The 14,900-nt window shown below is 49.3% G+C and overlaps 1 protein-coding gene across 2 annotated transcripts; it reads right to left on the minus strand.

Moving 5' to 3' along the window:
* Positions 1 to 1,166: 1,166 nt before the first annotated feature.
* Positions 1,167 to 14,649, minus strand: LOC136461544 (uncharacterized). 2 transcript variants are annotated; one of them, XM_066460815.1, is made up of 11 exons: positions 14,516 to 14,649; positions 12,340 to 12,468; positions 11,675 to 11,787; positions 11,348 to 11,528; positions 11,138 to 11,238; positions 5,071 to 5,154; positions 4,913 to 4,961; positions 4,737 to 4,828; positions 3,484 to 3,601; positions 3,247 to 3,323; positions 1,167 to 3,151 (listed from the first exon to the last, which is right to left on the minus strand). In XM_066460815.1, exons 2-11 carry the CDS (start codon positions 12,430 to 12,432, stop codon positions 1,522 to 1,524), a joined length of 2,538 nt encoding a protein of 845 aa, XP_066316912.1. In that variant the 5' UTR covers positions 12,433 to 12,468; positions 14,516 to 14,649; the 3' UTR covers positions 1,167 to 1,521. The 2 variants fall into 2 exon arrangements, with proteins under 2 accessions (XP_066316912.1, XP_066316913.1); XM_066460816.1 differs by lacking the exons at positions 11,675 to 11,787; positions 14,516 to 14,649.
* Positions 14,650 to 14,900: the final 251 nt, after the last annotated feature.

Here is a 14,900-nt window from a genome sequence, read left to right on the forward strand (position 1 = left end):
TTGTGCGGGTTCACAGGCGGGCGGCCGAGCTCCGCCGCCCCGTCACCGGCCGCTGCTCCCTCACCGGTCGCGCGAGGTCCCAGATCCGGCTGCGCAAGGTTCGGCTCCTCCCCTCCCCGGCGGCGTGCGGGCCTCTGCTCCCTCACCGGCCGCTGCTTCTTCCCGGCGGCGCGTGAGGTCCTTCCCAGCGGCGGCGTGAGCTCCTTCCCCATGTCCGGTGGCGCACGAGCTCCTTCCCCTTGCTCGGTGCGAGCTCTTCCCATGGCCAGCGCGAGCTCCTTCCCTATGCATGGAGCCGTGCGCCGGTTCGCCGAGGTCTACGAGAGGGGATTGCGTTCTCTTCGCTGTTGGAGAAAGGTAGGTTTTGGGTGGGGATGCTTTCACTGCACATAACCCAAAGGTGGCGTATTTTGGATAATCTTGTTGGAGATAGTCTAACTAATAGGTAAAGCACTGTGCGACTCATTTTTGGGTTTGGGTAGCTCTGTTGAAGTCAGTCTTAGAAAAAAAAAAAGAGGTGAGCCCACTGTTCAACTGACGATGAACAGCTGTCCAACAGTAATGTAGCTTAACAGTGCTGGTTGTACAGCAGTATCTCTTGGCTACTGGAGGCGGCATCGACCTGATGCCGAACCTAAGGTTGAGCTGTATTTAACTTACAGAGCTTCTTACTGTTTCACTTCAATGGAAGAACAGCAATTCTGTCGCCGAAAGCTGCTAAAAGCCCATGATTAAGATCCCAAACCTGGTTGACCAACCAAAAGGAATCTAAAAGACACGCAGTAGACTAAAGGCAAAGCATCTGTTCACTTTTTATCTAGTCAAGAAGTGTGCAGCAGTGCTCTTGTCCCTCCTTCCTTCGAGTGAGGGATCTTTATGGCCATGAAAGCAACGGCTCACATTGTTAGCTGATGGACGAATAAATTCCATCACAACGCAACATTGAACTGTACTGGAACATGCTGCGCTGAAAGCGTGGGGGCACAAAAAAACGAAAGAGGGCCAGAAAAGGAGATGCGCCGGGCACCCACCTGGGTACCAGCGACAAGCTACAACCAAGAAGATACTCGAGGGTGGTCGCAAATAACGAGAGCAGATTCACCCAAGCAAAGCAAATGCAAACGCGTGAAAGAATGACAATGTGACGGCACATTGACACCGTTGGCAGTACAGCTTAGCAATGGTTATTTACCAAATGTTCCCTGAAGGACCATCCCCTGCAGTCTTTCAGCATGTTCGCTCGTTGGTTTCAGGCAAGGAGTTTTCCTCTCACAACAAACCAACACCAGCCGAGCTTATCAGCCCAGAAACCAACCAACGAACAAGGCGTTTGTACATGAAGCTCCATGCTTGATCTTTACAAGCTATAGCAACAAACAGGAAGCACTCCCTTAGCAACAAACAGGAAGCACTCCCTAACACCATTTTCGCCACCATCCAACATCTTGCCATCTAGGTTAGAAGGTATAACTTGTACATGTCTGTTGTTAGGTTCTGGGAAGCAGACCTCTCGCCCTGGTGCTAGAATAGGCTGTACATGCGGTACGAAATGTCAACCTGTGGGCAGTTCGTTCCAGAATCTCTGCTTCCATCAGTCCATCCATCATGACTTGACATTATTGGCTGTTGGAGCAATGTGCCTGCCATACCACCCCTCATGCCTGAAGCTGTCCCCTGGGAGAACACATTGTATCCCCCAGTAGCCATGTAACTACTGGTAGTTCCATCCCTGTTTTCAGCCTTATGATGTGCATGTAACAAGCCACTAGGGTAAAATGAATAGTGAGGGTCATTTGACCAACCAAAGAGGGTGCCTGGAAACTGTCTGTGACTCTGACTCCCGTTCCGGTTGGTATCAGTCAAACTGGGTGGCGAAGAGATGCTCGTGCTTAGATTTTGTGTGACATCTCCATCATCTTTCAGGCAATCTGTAGCCCAGCTAGTGAAGTCTTGTTGATCTGGAATACCACGATCTTGTACCAGGGCATCAGATGCAGAGCAATGTCCAGAGCAAGCTTTGTCTGAATCAGAATACTGATGAGGCTTCTCAAATCCAGGAGGACAAGCTTGTCTCCTTTCCTTTCTATGCAGAGATGCCGCATCAGTGGATGATACTGCACTGACTGGTCTTGATAAGATAGTGCTATCTGAACAATGAGAGGAAACAATATGACCAGACCGAATTGTGTCCCTATTGTGCAAGCTCTCACCATCAGTCAAAGATGCATTCTTATTAAGAGTGCTGCGGCAGAAACTTGCTCTTGCTATACCTGTACTAGAAACAGGTGCATTTTGTTGATTTACCAGCTGTGATTGATTCTGTGCTACAAGCTTTATGTTCAAATCTGAAAGATTATGTGGTCCAGCTGAACCTTGAGTTTTGGCATAAGATGCAGAAAGATTACCCGGCAGAACTCTGCCGCTCATACTCAGTGCTGCAGTCAATCTGTGTGACACAGTGCTCTCTGGTAGTTGCTTATGATCTCCTAGAACTAGCTTTTCACTGATATCTGAGCATTCATTCTTTATCTCTACTCCAGCATGAGATTTAACACTAGCTGTAGCTGAAGCCAACAGATGCGCAGGTTCCTCTTTGTTCTGGGAAACTGGATGGCTTCTAGGAACTGTAATGCAGCTCCCTTGCGCTTTTTGTACCAAAGTAAGTTTTGTGGAACTTGTTGAAGTACCATTGTCAACTTGTCCTGTTGCTTTAGGCCTAGGATCACTAGAAGCAATCAACGGCCTGCTAAGTACAGTAAGACGCCGAGCAGGTGCAGCTTGTCCTTGTGAAACTACATCAGCATACTGTGGCTTTTGCTGCAAGGTGTCAGATGTTCCATTTTCTGCTGAGATAATTTGCTCGGGATTTGAATTATCATTTCCTAACTGTGAAGATGCTTGAGATTCGTCATTATTGGAGCCCAAATGCTCATTTGATGAGCTCTGCAACGAAGCGCACTCAATAGGCTGCATATGCTTTACTGATGTAGTCATTTCACTTGAACAGTTACGCCCTCCAGGTGGTATGTATCTTTGAGATTTGAGGTCAGACAAATTTTGCTGATTATTGTGTAATCTCTCATGGTCATTTCTTTGATGAAGAACAATATTTGCCATAGATGGAGGACTGCCAGAAGAAAGGCTTGAGTCCCTGCAACACATAAAAGAAGGGTGGTCATCACTTAATGGTGAAGGACTGAAGGTTAATATACATTAGGATCTGGCCCTAGCAACAGAAGCATTTACCGTGGAGTGGTGACTGGCAGTAAACTAGTATTCTTGTTAGCACCATTGGGTAGTAATCTGTCATCATTGATGCAAATCTATGCATAAAAGGACTCACAGTTAGTACAATGATGGGCAAGTAATGCATATACAAACTATAAACAAAACGCAATCCTTCTATCCCTTTGCAGCAAAACCATAAAGTTGTATACGAAAACATAACCACAAGAGAAATGTCAATGACATTGTGATTCTTACATCTTTGGAGATTCCACTACCAGTTGTATTTCTTGAACTGCAGTCACATGGAGGGGGCAAAGTACGTCCTGAATGATGGTGGAGACATTTGGTACTCATTCCCATCGAGTGCTGCAACCTAATCTCCAGAAAGAAACAAAGGTGATATTAACAGATATATGTGGGTGGTTTTCATAAATTTATATATCATTTGACCCTAAGGTGCCTGTGCAACCAGCATCTAACAATCCAAATTGAGCATAGGAACATTGAATATAAATGAGTTTGTAGTACAGCGTAATCTTTTCGAAAGTACAGATTCAGCTAATTATGCTACATGGCAGAACTGAAGAATTCAGTTCAGACATGCTAACTGCAGCATCAGGAGCTGTCAAGGCAACACAAATCTCAAGAGTCCAATTTAACGACAGCTGTTGCACAAAGAATCTTATGAAGGTCATTTGTTCTCGAACGATCTTATTAAGTTATTAGTTCTACATGTTCAGCTGGACTGCTCATCTTCATACTCAGTTGGCCCCAGCAAAGGGCTTTAATAGATATGAGATACTTGATGGGCAAAAGAGGTATATGGAAGTTTAATATTTTGTAGAAACATGATGGGCATTTATGCAATAAGTGCTGTGCAAATCTGCAACCTAACCAGCATGTAGATAATCCAGGTAATGCAATAACCAGTGTTACCATCAACCAGTTGGATGACCCTTCCTCTTCTTTTTGTTTTGCTTTAGTTTGAGCAAAACACATGTGGTATTCGATGCTTTACATTCACCATACTTATAATGTCTGCTGCTTGTTCGCAGTTAGGCACCCTTATAGGTATCTTCGAATCAGCCTATTATCCTAAGCAGATCAAGAAGTTTTCATATCCCAAAAGGCGAGATTAGGAAACAACAAAAGTGCATCTTTTAAGATATTAAAATCTCTAGATGCCAGTGAATAAATGTGGTTGTCCCAATTTATTTATGCTAAGTATTTGCTACTAATCAACAACAAACATAGGTCCAAAAAAAGTTGACATATTCAATGGATGTCTCACAACAATCTAATAAGTCCTCCAGTGTTGAATCCAATAGCCCAGATATGTATGGTGTCCTGATATCAATTACTATGTTAATCATAACTGACCTGACCCTCTTTCTATCGTGCTTCCAGTAACTAATAATTACATTGTTTTCAGCCTTTTCTCCATCAAATGACGATTCACATTGACTATTAGTATTACATAATAAAATGTTAGTACTAAAAAAATATACCTTGCACACACCACAGAAACATCATCTTTTGTACAAATATCTTCTGCTGAGGCTTTATAATGCACATACGAACAGTTTGGCTTATAGCAGTCCTGAGACAAGGCACAACCAATTATCAGAAAAAAGAAGAAAGAAGCCAATGGCTCCAGGGAATTGAATATATATATAAGACATACCTTATTGTTGAGCCATATATGACAATATCTTGTGACACCAAAGGTTGCTCTATATGGTAAGTATAAAAAGAGCAAGCCATACCATTAGAATAAGACGAATAACAAGATGGATGATGATTCATTTAAGTCGAATTGCAGTATATATAGAGCCAACTTACTTTAAAGGTCTACCATCCAAGGTATAACCATAAACTGCCCGTATGCATCTGATAGCCTCCTCTTCTTTTGAGAATCTAACATATCTAAAGAGATGTGTGCAAAGAGTTACACAATAAATAACTAAGCATCTGATCTCAAACATACTATATATAAATAATTAAGTTTGCTAAGAGTAATTTCTGCTCCATACAAAATGTATTCCCTCCATCCCTTAAAACAGTTCGTTCTGGAGGTTTGGAAAGTTTTCACAAAAAAAAAAACGTTTTAGCTGGACCACTGTGACATGAGACGAGTTTGCTCCTGCGACCTCACATGCAGTCATTAACGTGACCTTTCGTTTCGAAAGCATGCGGTCATTAACATCCGCCTGGACTCTTCCGCTCTTCGTTTCCACGGCTGCATGCGCTTGAAGTAATTAATACCGTCGCTTCAGAGTACAATAGCCAAAAAACACACCATAAAAAACGCACCATAATTGTCATGTGCGGCATCCCATACACCAGGCGGAGGCGCGCACGCGATGTGCGTCGGGCCGCTGAGCGCGCCGCAAGCCAAGCTCAGGCCGCGCATGCAGAAGGGCCGCAGCAACAGCGTGGCCAAGATTAGAAATAGATCAAGTCAATTTCCTTAAGTTTAGTTATTTCCTTATATCTAGGAGGTTGGTTTCCTTTTTTAGTGCAGCCGCATGGCTATTTAAGATTGTACTCGGCACCTTGAGGAATTAAGCAAGATTATTATCTCCTACCTCTTCCTTTCCTAAACCCTAAGCCTGCGGTAGAGGGGTATAACCTCCCCGGAGAAGACGGCCGACGGCTACGAGCTCCGTAGCCGAGGCCCTGCCTGTCGGGGGTTTGACGCCCTTGACAACCTGGTATCACACGTCAGCCGATCCTCTCACGCCCATCCTGCTTCATCTCTTCCAGCCGCCCCAGCCCACCAACAGCCATCGCCACCTACTGCTGCCGCGCCCACCCCGCCACCCACCGCCACCATGGCCGAGCCTACCATCGCCGATCTCTTCAGGGAGCTGAAGAACATGTCTGCCGAGATCACGACCCTGAAGGCCGACATGGCCTCCATGAAGGCCTCGACGGCCGAGAGCAGCGGGGGCCGCCATTCCAAAGGGCCGCGCGAACTGGACTTCCACCCGAAGCACAAGAAGTGGGATTTTCCTCACTTCGACGGCACGTCCGACCCGATGCTGTTCCTCAACAAGTGCGAGGCCTACTTTCGCCAACACCGCACCATGGCGGAAGAGCGCGTGCGCATGGCATCCTATCATCTGGACGACGCCGCACAGTTATGGTTCATCCAGCTGCAGGACGATGACGGCACGCCAACGTGGGGTAATTTCAAGGATCTTTTGAATTTGCGCTTCGGTCCTCCCCTTCGCTCCGCTCCGCTGTTCGAGCTCGCGGAGTGCCGCCGCATGGGGCCCGTGGAGGAGTATGCCAACCGGTTCCAGGCCCTCCTACCTCGCGCCGGCCGGCTCGACGAGGCGCAGCGGGTCCAGCTCTTCACCGGAGGGCTCATGCCGCCGCTCAGCAACGTCGTCCGTCTCCACAACCCGGACTCCCTCGCCGCCGCCATAAGCCTGGCCCGACAGGTCGAGTTGATGGAGCTGGGGCGTCCAGCGCCTCTTCCACCGAGGGCGCCCCCGCGCGGCCCACCGCCCCCCGCGGCCCGGGCCAACATGCCGCCCCCACCGCCCCTCTTGGCACTCCCGGCGCCACCGGCGGCTGCCCAGCAGGGCCATACCGAGGGCAACCAGCGCCGCCTAACCCCGGAGGAGATGGCCGAGCGACGCCGCCAAGGGTTGTGCTTCAACTGCAATGAAAAGTACTCCCGCGGCCACAACAGATTCTGCCGACGTTTGTTCTTCCTCGACGGCGTCGAGATCGACGACGCTCAGGACACGGGCGACGACACCGCGGCGGACGCCGTGGCGCAGGAGGCGCCGATCTTCTCCCTGCACGCAGTGGCTGGCGTGCCCGTGGGTCGAACCATGCAGGTCCGCGTCATGGTGGGTTCGACCCCGCTCATCGCCCTCCTTGACACCGGTTCCACCCACAACTTCATCGCCGAGACGGCAGCGGCGCGATCCGGTCTACCCATCCAAGCCAGACCACGCCTCACGGCCATGGTGGCCAATGGCGAGAAGGTGCCGTGCCCAGGTGTCATCAGGCATGCCCCACTTGTGATCCACGACATCGCTTTCGCCGTCGACCTCTTCGTTATGCCCCTTGCAGGACACGATTTGGTGCTGGGGCTGCAGTGGATGGCCACGCTCGGCCGCCTGGTGTGGGACTTCGTTGATGGCTCGGTCTCCTTCCAGCGCCAGGGCAGCATGGTCCGCTGGCCCGGGGTGGCTACCTCGAGCACCCTGGAGACCTGTGCCGCAACGTCCAGCGCACCACTCCTCGACGAGCTACTTGCCGGGTTCGCCGACGTCTTCGCCGAGCCGCGCGGCCTTCCGCCACCACGCAGCCGCGACCACGGCATCGTCCTCAAGCCGGGCGCCTCCCCAGTCGCGGTCCGGCCCTACCGGTACCCCGCGGCGCACAAGGACGAGCTGGAACGCCAGTGCGCCGCCATGATGGAACAGGGGATCGTTCGTCGCAGCGACTCCGCCTTCTCCTCCCCGATCCTCCTCGTCAAAAAGGCGGATGGCTCATGGCGCTTCAGCATCGACTACAGGGCGCTGAATGCGCTCACCGTCAAGGACGCCTTCCCGATTCCCGTCGTCGACGAGTTGCTTGATGAACTCCATGGCGCCCGCTTCTTCACCAAACTCGACCTCCGGTCGGGCTACCATCAGGTCCGCATGCGGCCCACCGACGTCCACAAGACGGCGTTCCGTACGCATGATGGCCTCTACGAATTCCTGGTCATGCCCTTCGGATTGTGCAACGCGCCGGCGACCTTTCAGGCCCTCATGAACGACGTACTCCGGCCCTACCTTCGGCGTTTTGTGTTGGTATTTTTTTGACGACATTCTTATCTACAGCAGCTCGTGGGCCGACCACCTTCGTCATCTGCGCATCGTGCTCTCGGAGCTCCGCCGGCACCACCTCTTCGTCAAGCGCAGCAAGTGCGCCTTTGGGGAGGTTTCTGTGGCCTACCTCGGGCACGTCATCTCCGCGGCCGGCGTCGCCATGGATCCGGCCAAGGTGCAAGCCATCGTCGACTGGCCAGCACCTCGCTCGGCTCGGGCGATCCGCGGGTTCCTGGGACTTGCGGGCTACTACCGCAAGTTTGTGCACAACTACGGCACCGTCGCCGCTCCGCTGACGGCACTCCTCAAGAAGGAGGGGTTCTCCTGGAACAACGACGCGGCGGCGGCGTTCGCGGCACTCAAGGCAGCTATCACGACGGCGCCCGTCCTCGCCATGTCGGACTTCACCAGGCCATTCACAGTCGAGTGCGACGCGTCCTCACATGGGTTTGGCACGGTGCTCATCCAGGACGGCCATCCGATCGCCTTCTTCAGCCGGCCGGTCACGCCACGCCACCGCTCTCTCGCTGCCTATGAGCGGGAGCTGATCGGCCTCGTCCACGCCGTCCGTCATTGGCGTCCGTACCTGTGGGGACGTTCCTTCGTCATGAAGACCGACCACTACAGCTTGAAGTACCCGCTGGATCAACGCCTCGCGACAATTCCCCAGCACCATTGGGTGGGGAAACTCCTTGGCTTCGACTTTGTGGTGGAATACAAGCCGGGCGCAGCTAACACCGTGGCGGACGCCTTGTCCCGTCGCAACACGGACGATGGGGCCATCCTGGCACTATCGGCCCCTCGGTTCGACTTCGTGGACCGCCTTCGCCATGTTCAAGCGGAGGATCCAGCCGTGGTGGCCCTTCGAGAAGAGATAGCAGCAGGTCACCGTGGCGCGCCGTGGTCCGTGGTCGATGGCGGCATGGTCATGTTTGATGGCCGGCTCTACATCCCGCCATCTTCACCGCTGCTACTGGAGCTCCTTGCTGCCGTGCATGATGATGGCCACGAAGGAGTCCAGCGCACGCTCCACCGCCTCAGGCGTGACTTCCACTTCCCCGAGATGCGCCGGCACGTCCGGGACTTCGTACGCGCCTGCGCTACCTGCCAGCGTTTCAAGACCGAGCACCTCCAGCCGGCCGGCCTGCTGCTGCCCCTGCCGGTTCCAACCGGGGTCTGGTCGGACGTCGGCCTCGACTTCATGGAGGCTCTTCCGCGTGTGCACGGGAAGTCCGTCATCTTGACGGTGGTGGACCGCTTCAGTAAATATTGTCATTTTCTCCCCTTGGCTCACCCCTACACTGCAGAGTCTGTCGCCGAGGCGTTCTTCAAAGATATCGTGCGGCTCCATGGCATGCCGCAGTCCATGGTCTCGGATAGGGACCCCGTCTTCACTTCCACATTCTGGCGGGAGCTCATGCGTCTCATGGGCGCGAAGCTACACATGACAACGGCCTTCCACCCGCAATCTGACGGACAGACAGAGGCGGCCAATCGAGTCATCGCCATGTACCTCCGTTGCTTCACCGGCGACCGCCCGCGCGACTGGCTCCGGTGGCTGCCATGGGCGGAGTTCACCTACAATACTGCCTACCAGTCGTCACTGCGGGAGACGCCGTTCCGGGTGGTCTACGGCCGCGATCCCCACACCATCAGGTCGTATGAGCCAGGCGACACACGCGTGGCAGCGGTCGCCAAGACCATGGCTGAACGCGCCGCTTTCCTGGAGGACGTCAAATATCGCCTGGAGCAAGCCCAGGCCACCCAGAAGCGCGTCTACGACAAGTCACACCGGCCGGTGGCGTATGCCGTGGGGGACTGGGTTCTTCTCCGTCTTCGTCAACGCCCAGTGGCGTCCCTGACCGGCGCTGTCAAAGGGAAGCTCCAGCCCAAGTATTTTGGGCCGTACCGCGTCCAGGAACTCATCAACGAGGTTGCTGTCCGCCTTGAGTTGCCTCCACGCGCCAAGATCCACGATGTCTTCCACGTGAGCCTTCTGAAGAAGTGGATTGGACCAGCACCAGATACACCACCTCCTCTACCGCCGGTTCATCATGGCGCGGTCGTCCCAGAACCAGAGAAGGTCGTTCGGGGTCGTCTGGCTCGTGGAGTTCAGCAAGTGCTCGTGCGCTGGAAGGGGGAATCGGCATCCTCTGCTACATGGGAAGACAAGGCCGACTTCGTCACCAAGTACCCTGCTTTCCGGCTCGAGGACGAGCCGGTCGTCGAGGGGGGGAGAGATGTCATGTGCGGCATCCCATACACCAGGCGGAGGCGCGCACGCGATGTGCGTCGGGCCGCTGAGCGCGCCGCAAGCCAGGCTCAGGCCGCGCATGCAGAAGGGCCGCAGCAACAGCGTGGCCAAGATTAGAAATAGATCAAGTCAATTTCCTTAAGTTTCGTTATTTCCTTATATCTAGGAGGTTGGTTTCCTTTTTTAGTGCAGCCGCATGGCTATTTAAGATTGTACTCGGCACCTTGAGGAATTAAGCAAGATTATTATCTCCTACCTCTTCCTTTCCTAAACCCTAAGCCTGCGGTAGAGGGGTATAACCTCACCGGAGAAGACGGCCGACGGCTACGAGCTCCGTAGCCGAGGCCCTGCCTGTCGGGGGTTTGACGCCCTTGACAATAATACTGTAGCAAAAACGCAACAAAAACAAGCCAGCGAGGGGTCGAACCCGTGCCCACTCGCTAAGAGCAAGCCTCGGTAGCCGGTAGGACTGAGATGGATATTCGTTTAATGGATGCCCAAGAGGTTATTTAATGAGGGCAAACAGGGGGAAATAGACTCTAATTAATCACTCCTTGGTATCCTAAATCATGTCCAAAACGAACTCATTTCTGGGATGGAGGGAGTATCTAGTAGGAACCAACAACAGATTTAAGTAAAATCAGAACTGCAATCCTTGCAGCAAATCATATCAAATGTCACAAACAAAGGTGGATTGCCCACATCACTACAAAATGGAAGGGCATGCAAGCAAATTTCCGAATTGTGCAACTTTTGTTTGTGGTCATAACAGCAAAGATACGAAGAATTCTATCTATTGTATATCCAAATCACTTACACACGGCCAGAGTCAGGAATTTGTTGGTTAGCTCCAACCTTATCAATGATAATGTTTTCTATCTTTCCATACTGTCCAAGGAAACTCTTCTGTCTCAGCACCTGCATGAGTAGCATACAGTAAGAATTTATCTTGGTGCATCAAGAGATCTTACAGGAAAAAGAAAGAACCATGGTCATAATGCTTGAACTCTCAGTGCAAAGCATTTACCTTCTCGCTGGCGAACTCAGTCGGCATACCAACAATATAGACAAGCTTCCGTTGAATCACACGAACGCTATTTGGATCTTTCGGTTCTGACTGTCCCAACAGAACTTTTGCAGATGTTTGCTTATGAGACTTGGTTTGTTCTTTTTGATAGTTGGACTTATCAGCACAAAGTTCCTTTAAACTGGCATTTGGGAAAATAAGGAAGAGAAAATTCAAGTCAATCAATTACTATTGCATTCTGAGAAATGAAAATGGGCATATGGTGAAGAAGTGGACTTTTTACTGATTAAAACATCGAATCCTAGTCTTAAGAGATAAAGCACATGCATTTGGTTCCTGGCGCTTGTCTCCAAGATCTTATCCTTGTTATATACAGAACGGCATCCAGGGCACCTCCCGCCAGATTCATCAATTATACGATGCCAACACCAAAGACATATCTACCAAGAAAATGATGATTATAAATATGCTAACTTAACAAGAAACACAAGAAAAGAAATCATCTGAGCTGTACATATTTAACTAAACCATGATTTACTAAAAGCACAATACTGAATCATGAAGGTAGAAATGGAAGAAGCATTTAATTTATTTCACTAACCGGGTCATGTTATCTAAAATAGGATGCTACAGATACTTCTCAATGCTACAGCAGTACAATTCTAAAAACATACTACATCAGTAATATTTATTGGACAAGAGCAATACTGACATCTCTTGGTCTTACCCTTTTTCGAAAAATACAAAATAAGCTTCACAAACCATGAAGAGAACACATAACTACAGGTATTTATTACCCATCTTTTAGCATGAGAAATGAAAATATAATCATATAAAAAAATTACTGTATAATAATGTAGTTTTACAATTATTGAGAAGAGTCTTAGCAAACAGAAGGTATGAAATACATCTAAATAAATAAAGACCATGGAAAAAACATAAGACAAATTGTCTGCACAACACAATGGTACTCAAGCACCTTGGATGTTCACCTCATATCCACATTTACATGGCTTAAGTTGTTTATCTGTCAAATCCATCTTGTTCAAGCAAAGTGGACATTTTTCATTAGTTTGGTCGCTCATGGTGACTCTGCCTTAATAGTTGAAGAAGCAAGATAACTGAAAATAGAAGAAGAGTTATCTTACCAGAATATGATACAGTATAAGGATGTACAGTTTCAGAACATGACTAATCTAAACAACAGCATCGAAGAGATGTTGCAAAATATGAAGCTTGATTGCCATAGCAATGCATCTACCACTTCAGCAGGCATCATTGGCTTTGTTTCAGATATGTGAAAAGCATTGTTAAGCATAGCACAAACTTCTATCAACAATTCTGAATTCTGAATAATGATAAAGCTTGAAAGATCAGGGTTCAATGAGGCAATAAAATTATCAAATAACAAGTGTAACTTTGGTGAGTAACCATGTGAGGACCGCCTACTAAAAGTATCTTTCCAAATATGCACAATTTAACCAAGGTTTTTTCTCTCCCACAACGGTAGAAGTAGAACCTAATTTCATTACGAGAAAACAACAACATTACAAGTGTTTTGTACATGCACACAGCAGCTAAAGAAAACGACTTAAACGCCAGCACTTCTGAACACAAACGACCTATGTCAGTTTAATCAAGGAATATGACAATATAGCTTTTATGTCAACTAATTATTAAAGCTAGGCATAACTTTGGTATGGTAATAAACTTTCTGCTCGACCAAGAAGTGCTCTTTTTCCATCCATAATAATATCAAAATATTCTGAGTAAGTTTTTGTCTATAAATTGGCATATATTCCATAAGTGAGACCCCAGGAACCATACGTCATATTAAAAGTTTGCTTCAAATAATTGTAGTTATTCACCTATTGCTTGCTTGTACAAAGCATGTGATGTTTTCTTCAAAGGAAAGCAAATATTTAGTCTGCAACTACGAATCTTAGCAAGTTGTTGTACTGTTAGAATAAACAGATCACATTTATCTATTCTTGGCGTAATCATTATCACGCTAAGAAAAATATTGCGCCAAATCATCTCTGCACTACATTCCATCAATAAATAAACGAACAATTTCTACTGTGTACCAAAACAGGACTCCCGTTATACTAAATACTCCTATTTGTTCGCTGGCACCGATAGAATATTCGTTGATTGGGCTATTAATGGCAGTGCAACATTAGTTCCTGAGCTCCAAAAGCCTGAAGGAAAGATGCACCAGGCTACATCATCATAATGCACATGAGTAATAGTCCAAAATGTGCTAGTTGCGTGCTGTACTTTCCCTCTCAGGGAATCTCCTACACGGTTCATTAAGTTCCAGAACTTTGTAAGCTGCATTCACAACAACAACAACAAAAAGACACATGCTTATCTACCCTCAAGCCCTCAACAAATCAGGGGCCCATATGAAAATCCTGAACTCTGAGAGGTGCATGCAGCAAAAGTACACCTAAACAGGAGCTCTAAAATCTAGTGATGGTCTCTTAACCAGATGATAATGCGAGTTTAATAATGACAAAAAAAAACAACTAATCTCGTACTCAAATTAAATTAGTCTTCAATGCTCCGAGTCAAAGACTTATTATATACTTAAAAGGAATAGCAGTGACCAGTCCCACCAAAACCCATCACTAAAATAATACCAAAACTCAAGACAACCGAAGCATTTTCTCTGTGATGCATCGATTTGCAGACAAAGCAAAACAATAGCTGATTAACAACAGTCAACAGGCAAGCCTAAATACACAGATATTGCAATCAAAACAAACTTCCGTAGCTGCCCTAAATAATCAATAAATATCAGAAAAAATCGCCCGCCAAAACAATCCAAATTCCACCGCGACCAAAACCACGGGAGTGATCGCGGCCAACCGCCGCATTCAGCAGCAAAGCACACTCAAAACCACCGGGGGCAAAAAAAAAAAAAAAAAAAAAAAACCCAGCAAATTTTCACCAAAACCCCCGCCCCGCCACAAACAAAGCCCTAGAGCAATCAACCACCGCGGCAATGCTGGAAAACAGCGAGCCCGCCGCTGAAACGCACCAAACAACGGGAAACCGCGGCCGAATGCCCCCGAGCCCCACATTGCCAGAACCGGAAAGCCCTAGCGCGAGGCGAAATGGGAGGGTTTGCGATCGGGGATTGGAGCGGGTGGGGGAACTCACGTCCAGAGAAGCGGAGGCGATCGCCGCCGCGGACCGCCGCGGGTTTAGGGTTTCGAGCTCTCCCTCCAGAGACGGAGTCCTCCGCCCCCCTCTCTCTCTCTCTATCCCCTCCGCCGCTGCTTCCCCCCTCCTTCTCCCAATAAAAACTGAGAGAGAGAGAGGAGAGAGCCTTCGCGTCCTGGCCTTTTTGTTTTTTTTTCTTCCGAGACAAGGAGAAACGAAGTCTTTAATAATTGGCACCACGACTCCGGACCCACACCCAGCGAGCGAGATACGCGGCCCCCCGGGTGGCACGCCGACACGTGGGTCTAGAGGATGCGTGGGGTCAAGCTCACGATGACTTGGGCTAGACGGCGCCACGGTGCCCGTTGCGGGCCGTCAGGTC

Source organism: Miscanthus floridulus, chromosome 6, assembly GCF_019320115.1.
Source record: "Miscanthus floridulus cultivar M001 chromosome 6, ASM1932011v1, whole genome shotgun sequence".
NCBI lineage: Eukaryota > Viridiplantae > Streptophyta > Magnoliopsida > Poales > Poaceae > Miscanthus > Miscanthus floridulus.

Excerpts from the sequence above, each read along its gene's own strand:
- LOC136461544 (XM_066460815.1), bottom strand. The coding sequence starts at position 12,432 with ATGAGCGACCAAACTAATGAAAAATGTCCACTTTGCTTGAACAAGATG. Across the intron at positions 11,239-11,347 it reads CTGAGTTCGCCAGCGAGAAG|GTGCTGAGACAGAAGAGTTT; the intron begins GTAAATGCTTTG and ends CTACTCATGCAG. Across the intron at positions 3,602-4,736 it reads GTTTCTGTGGTGTGTGCAAG|GTTGCAGCACTCGATGGGAA; the intron begins GTATATTTTTTT and ends TCTGGAGATTAG.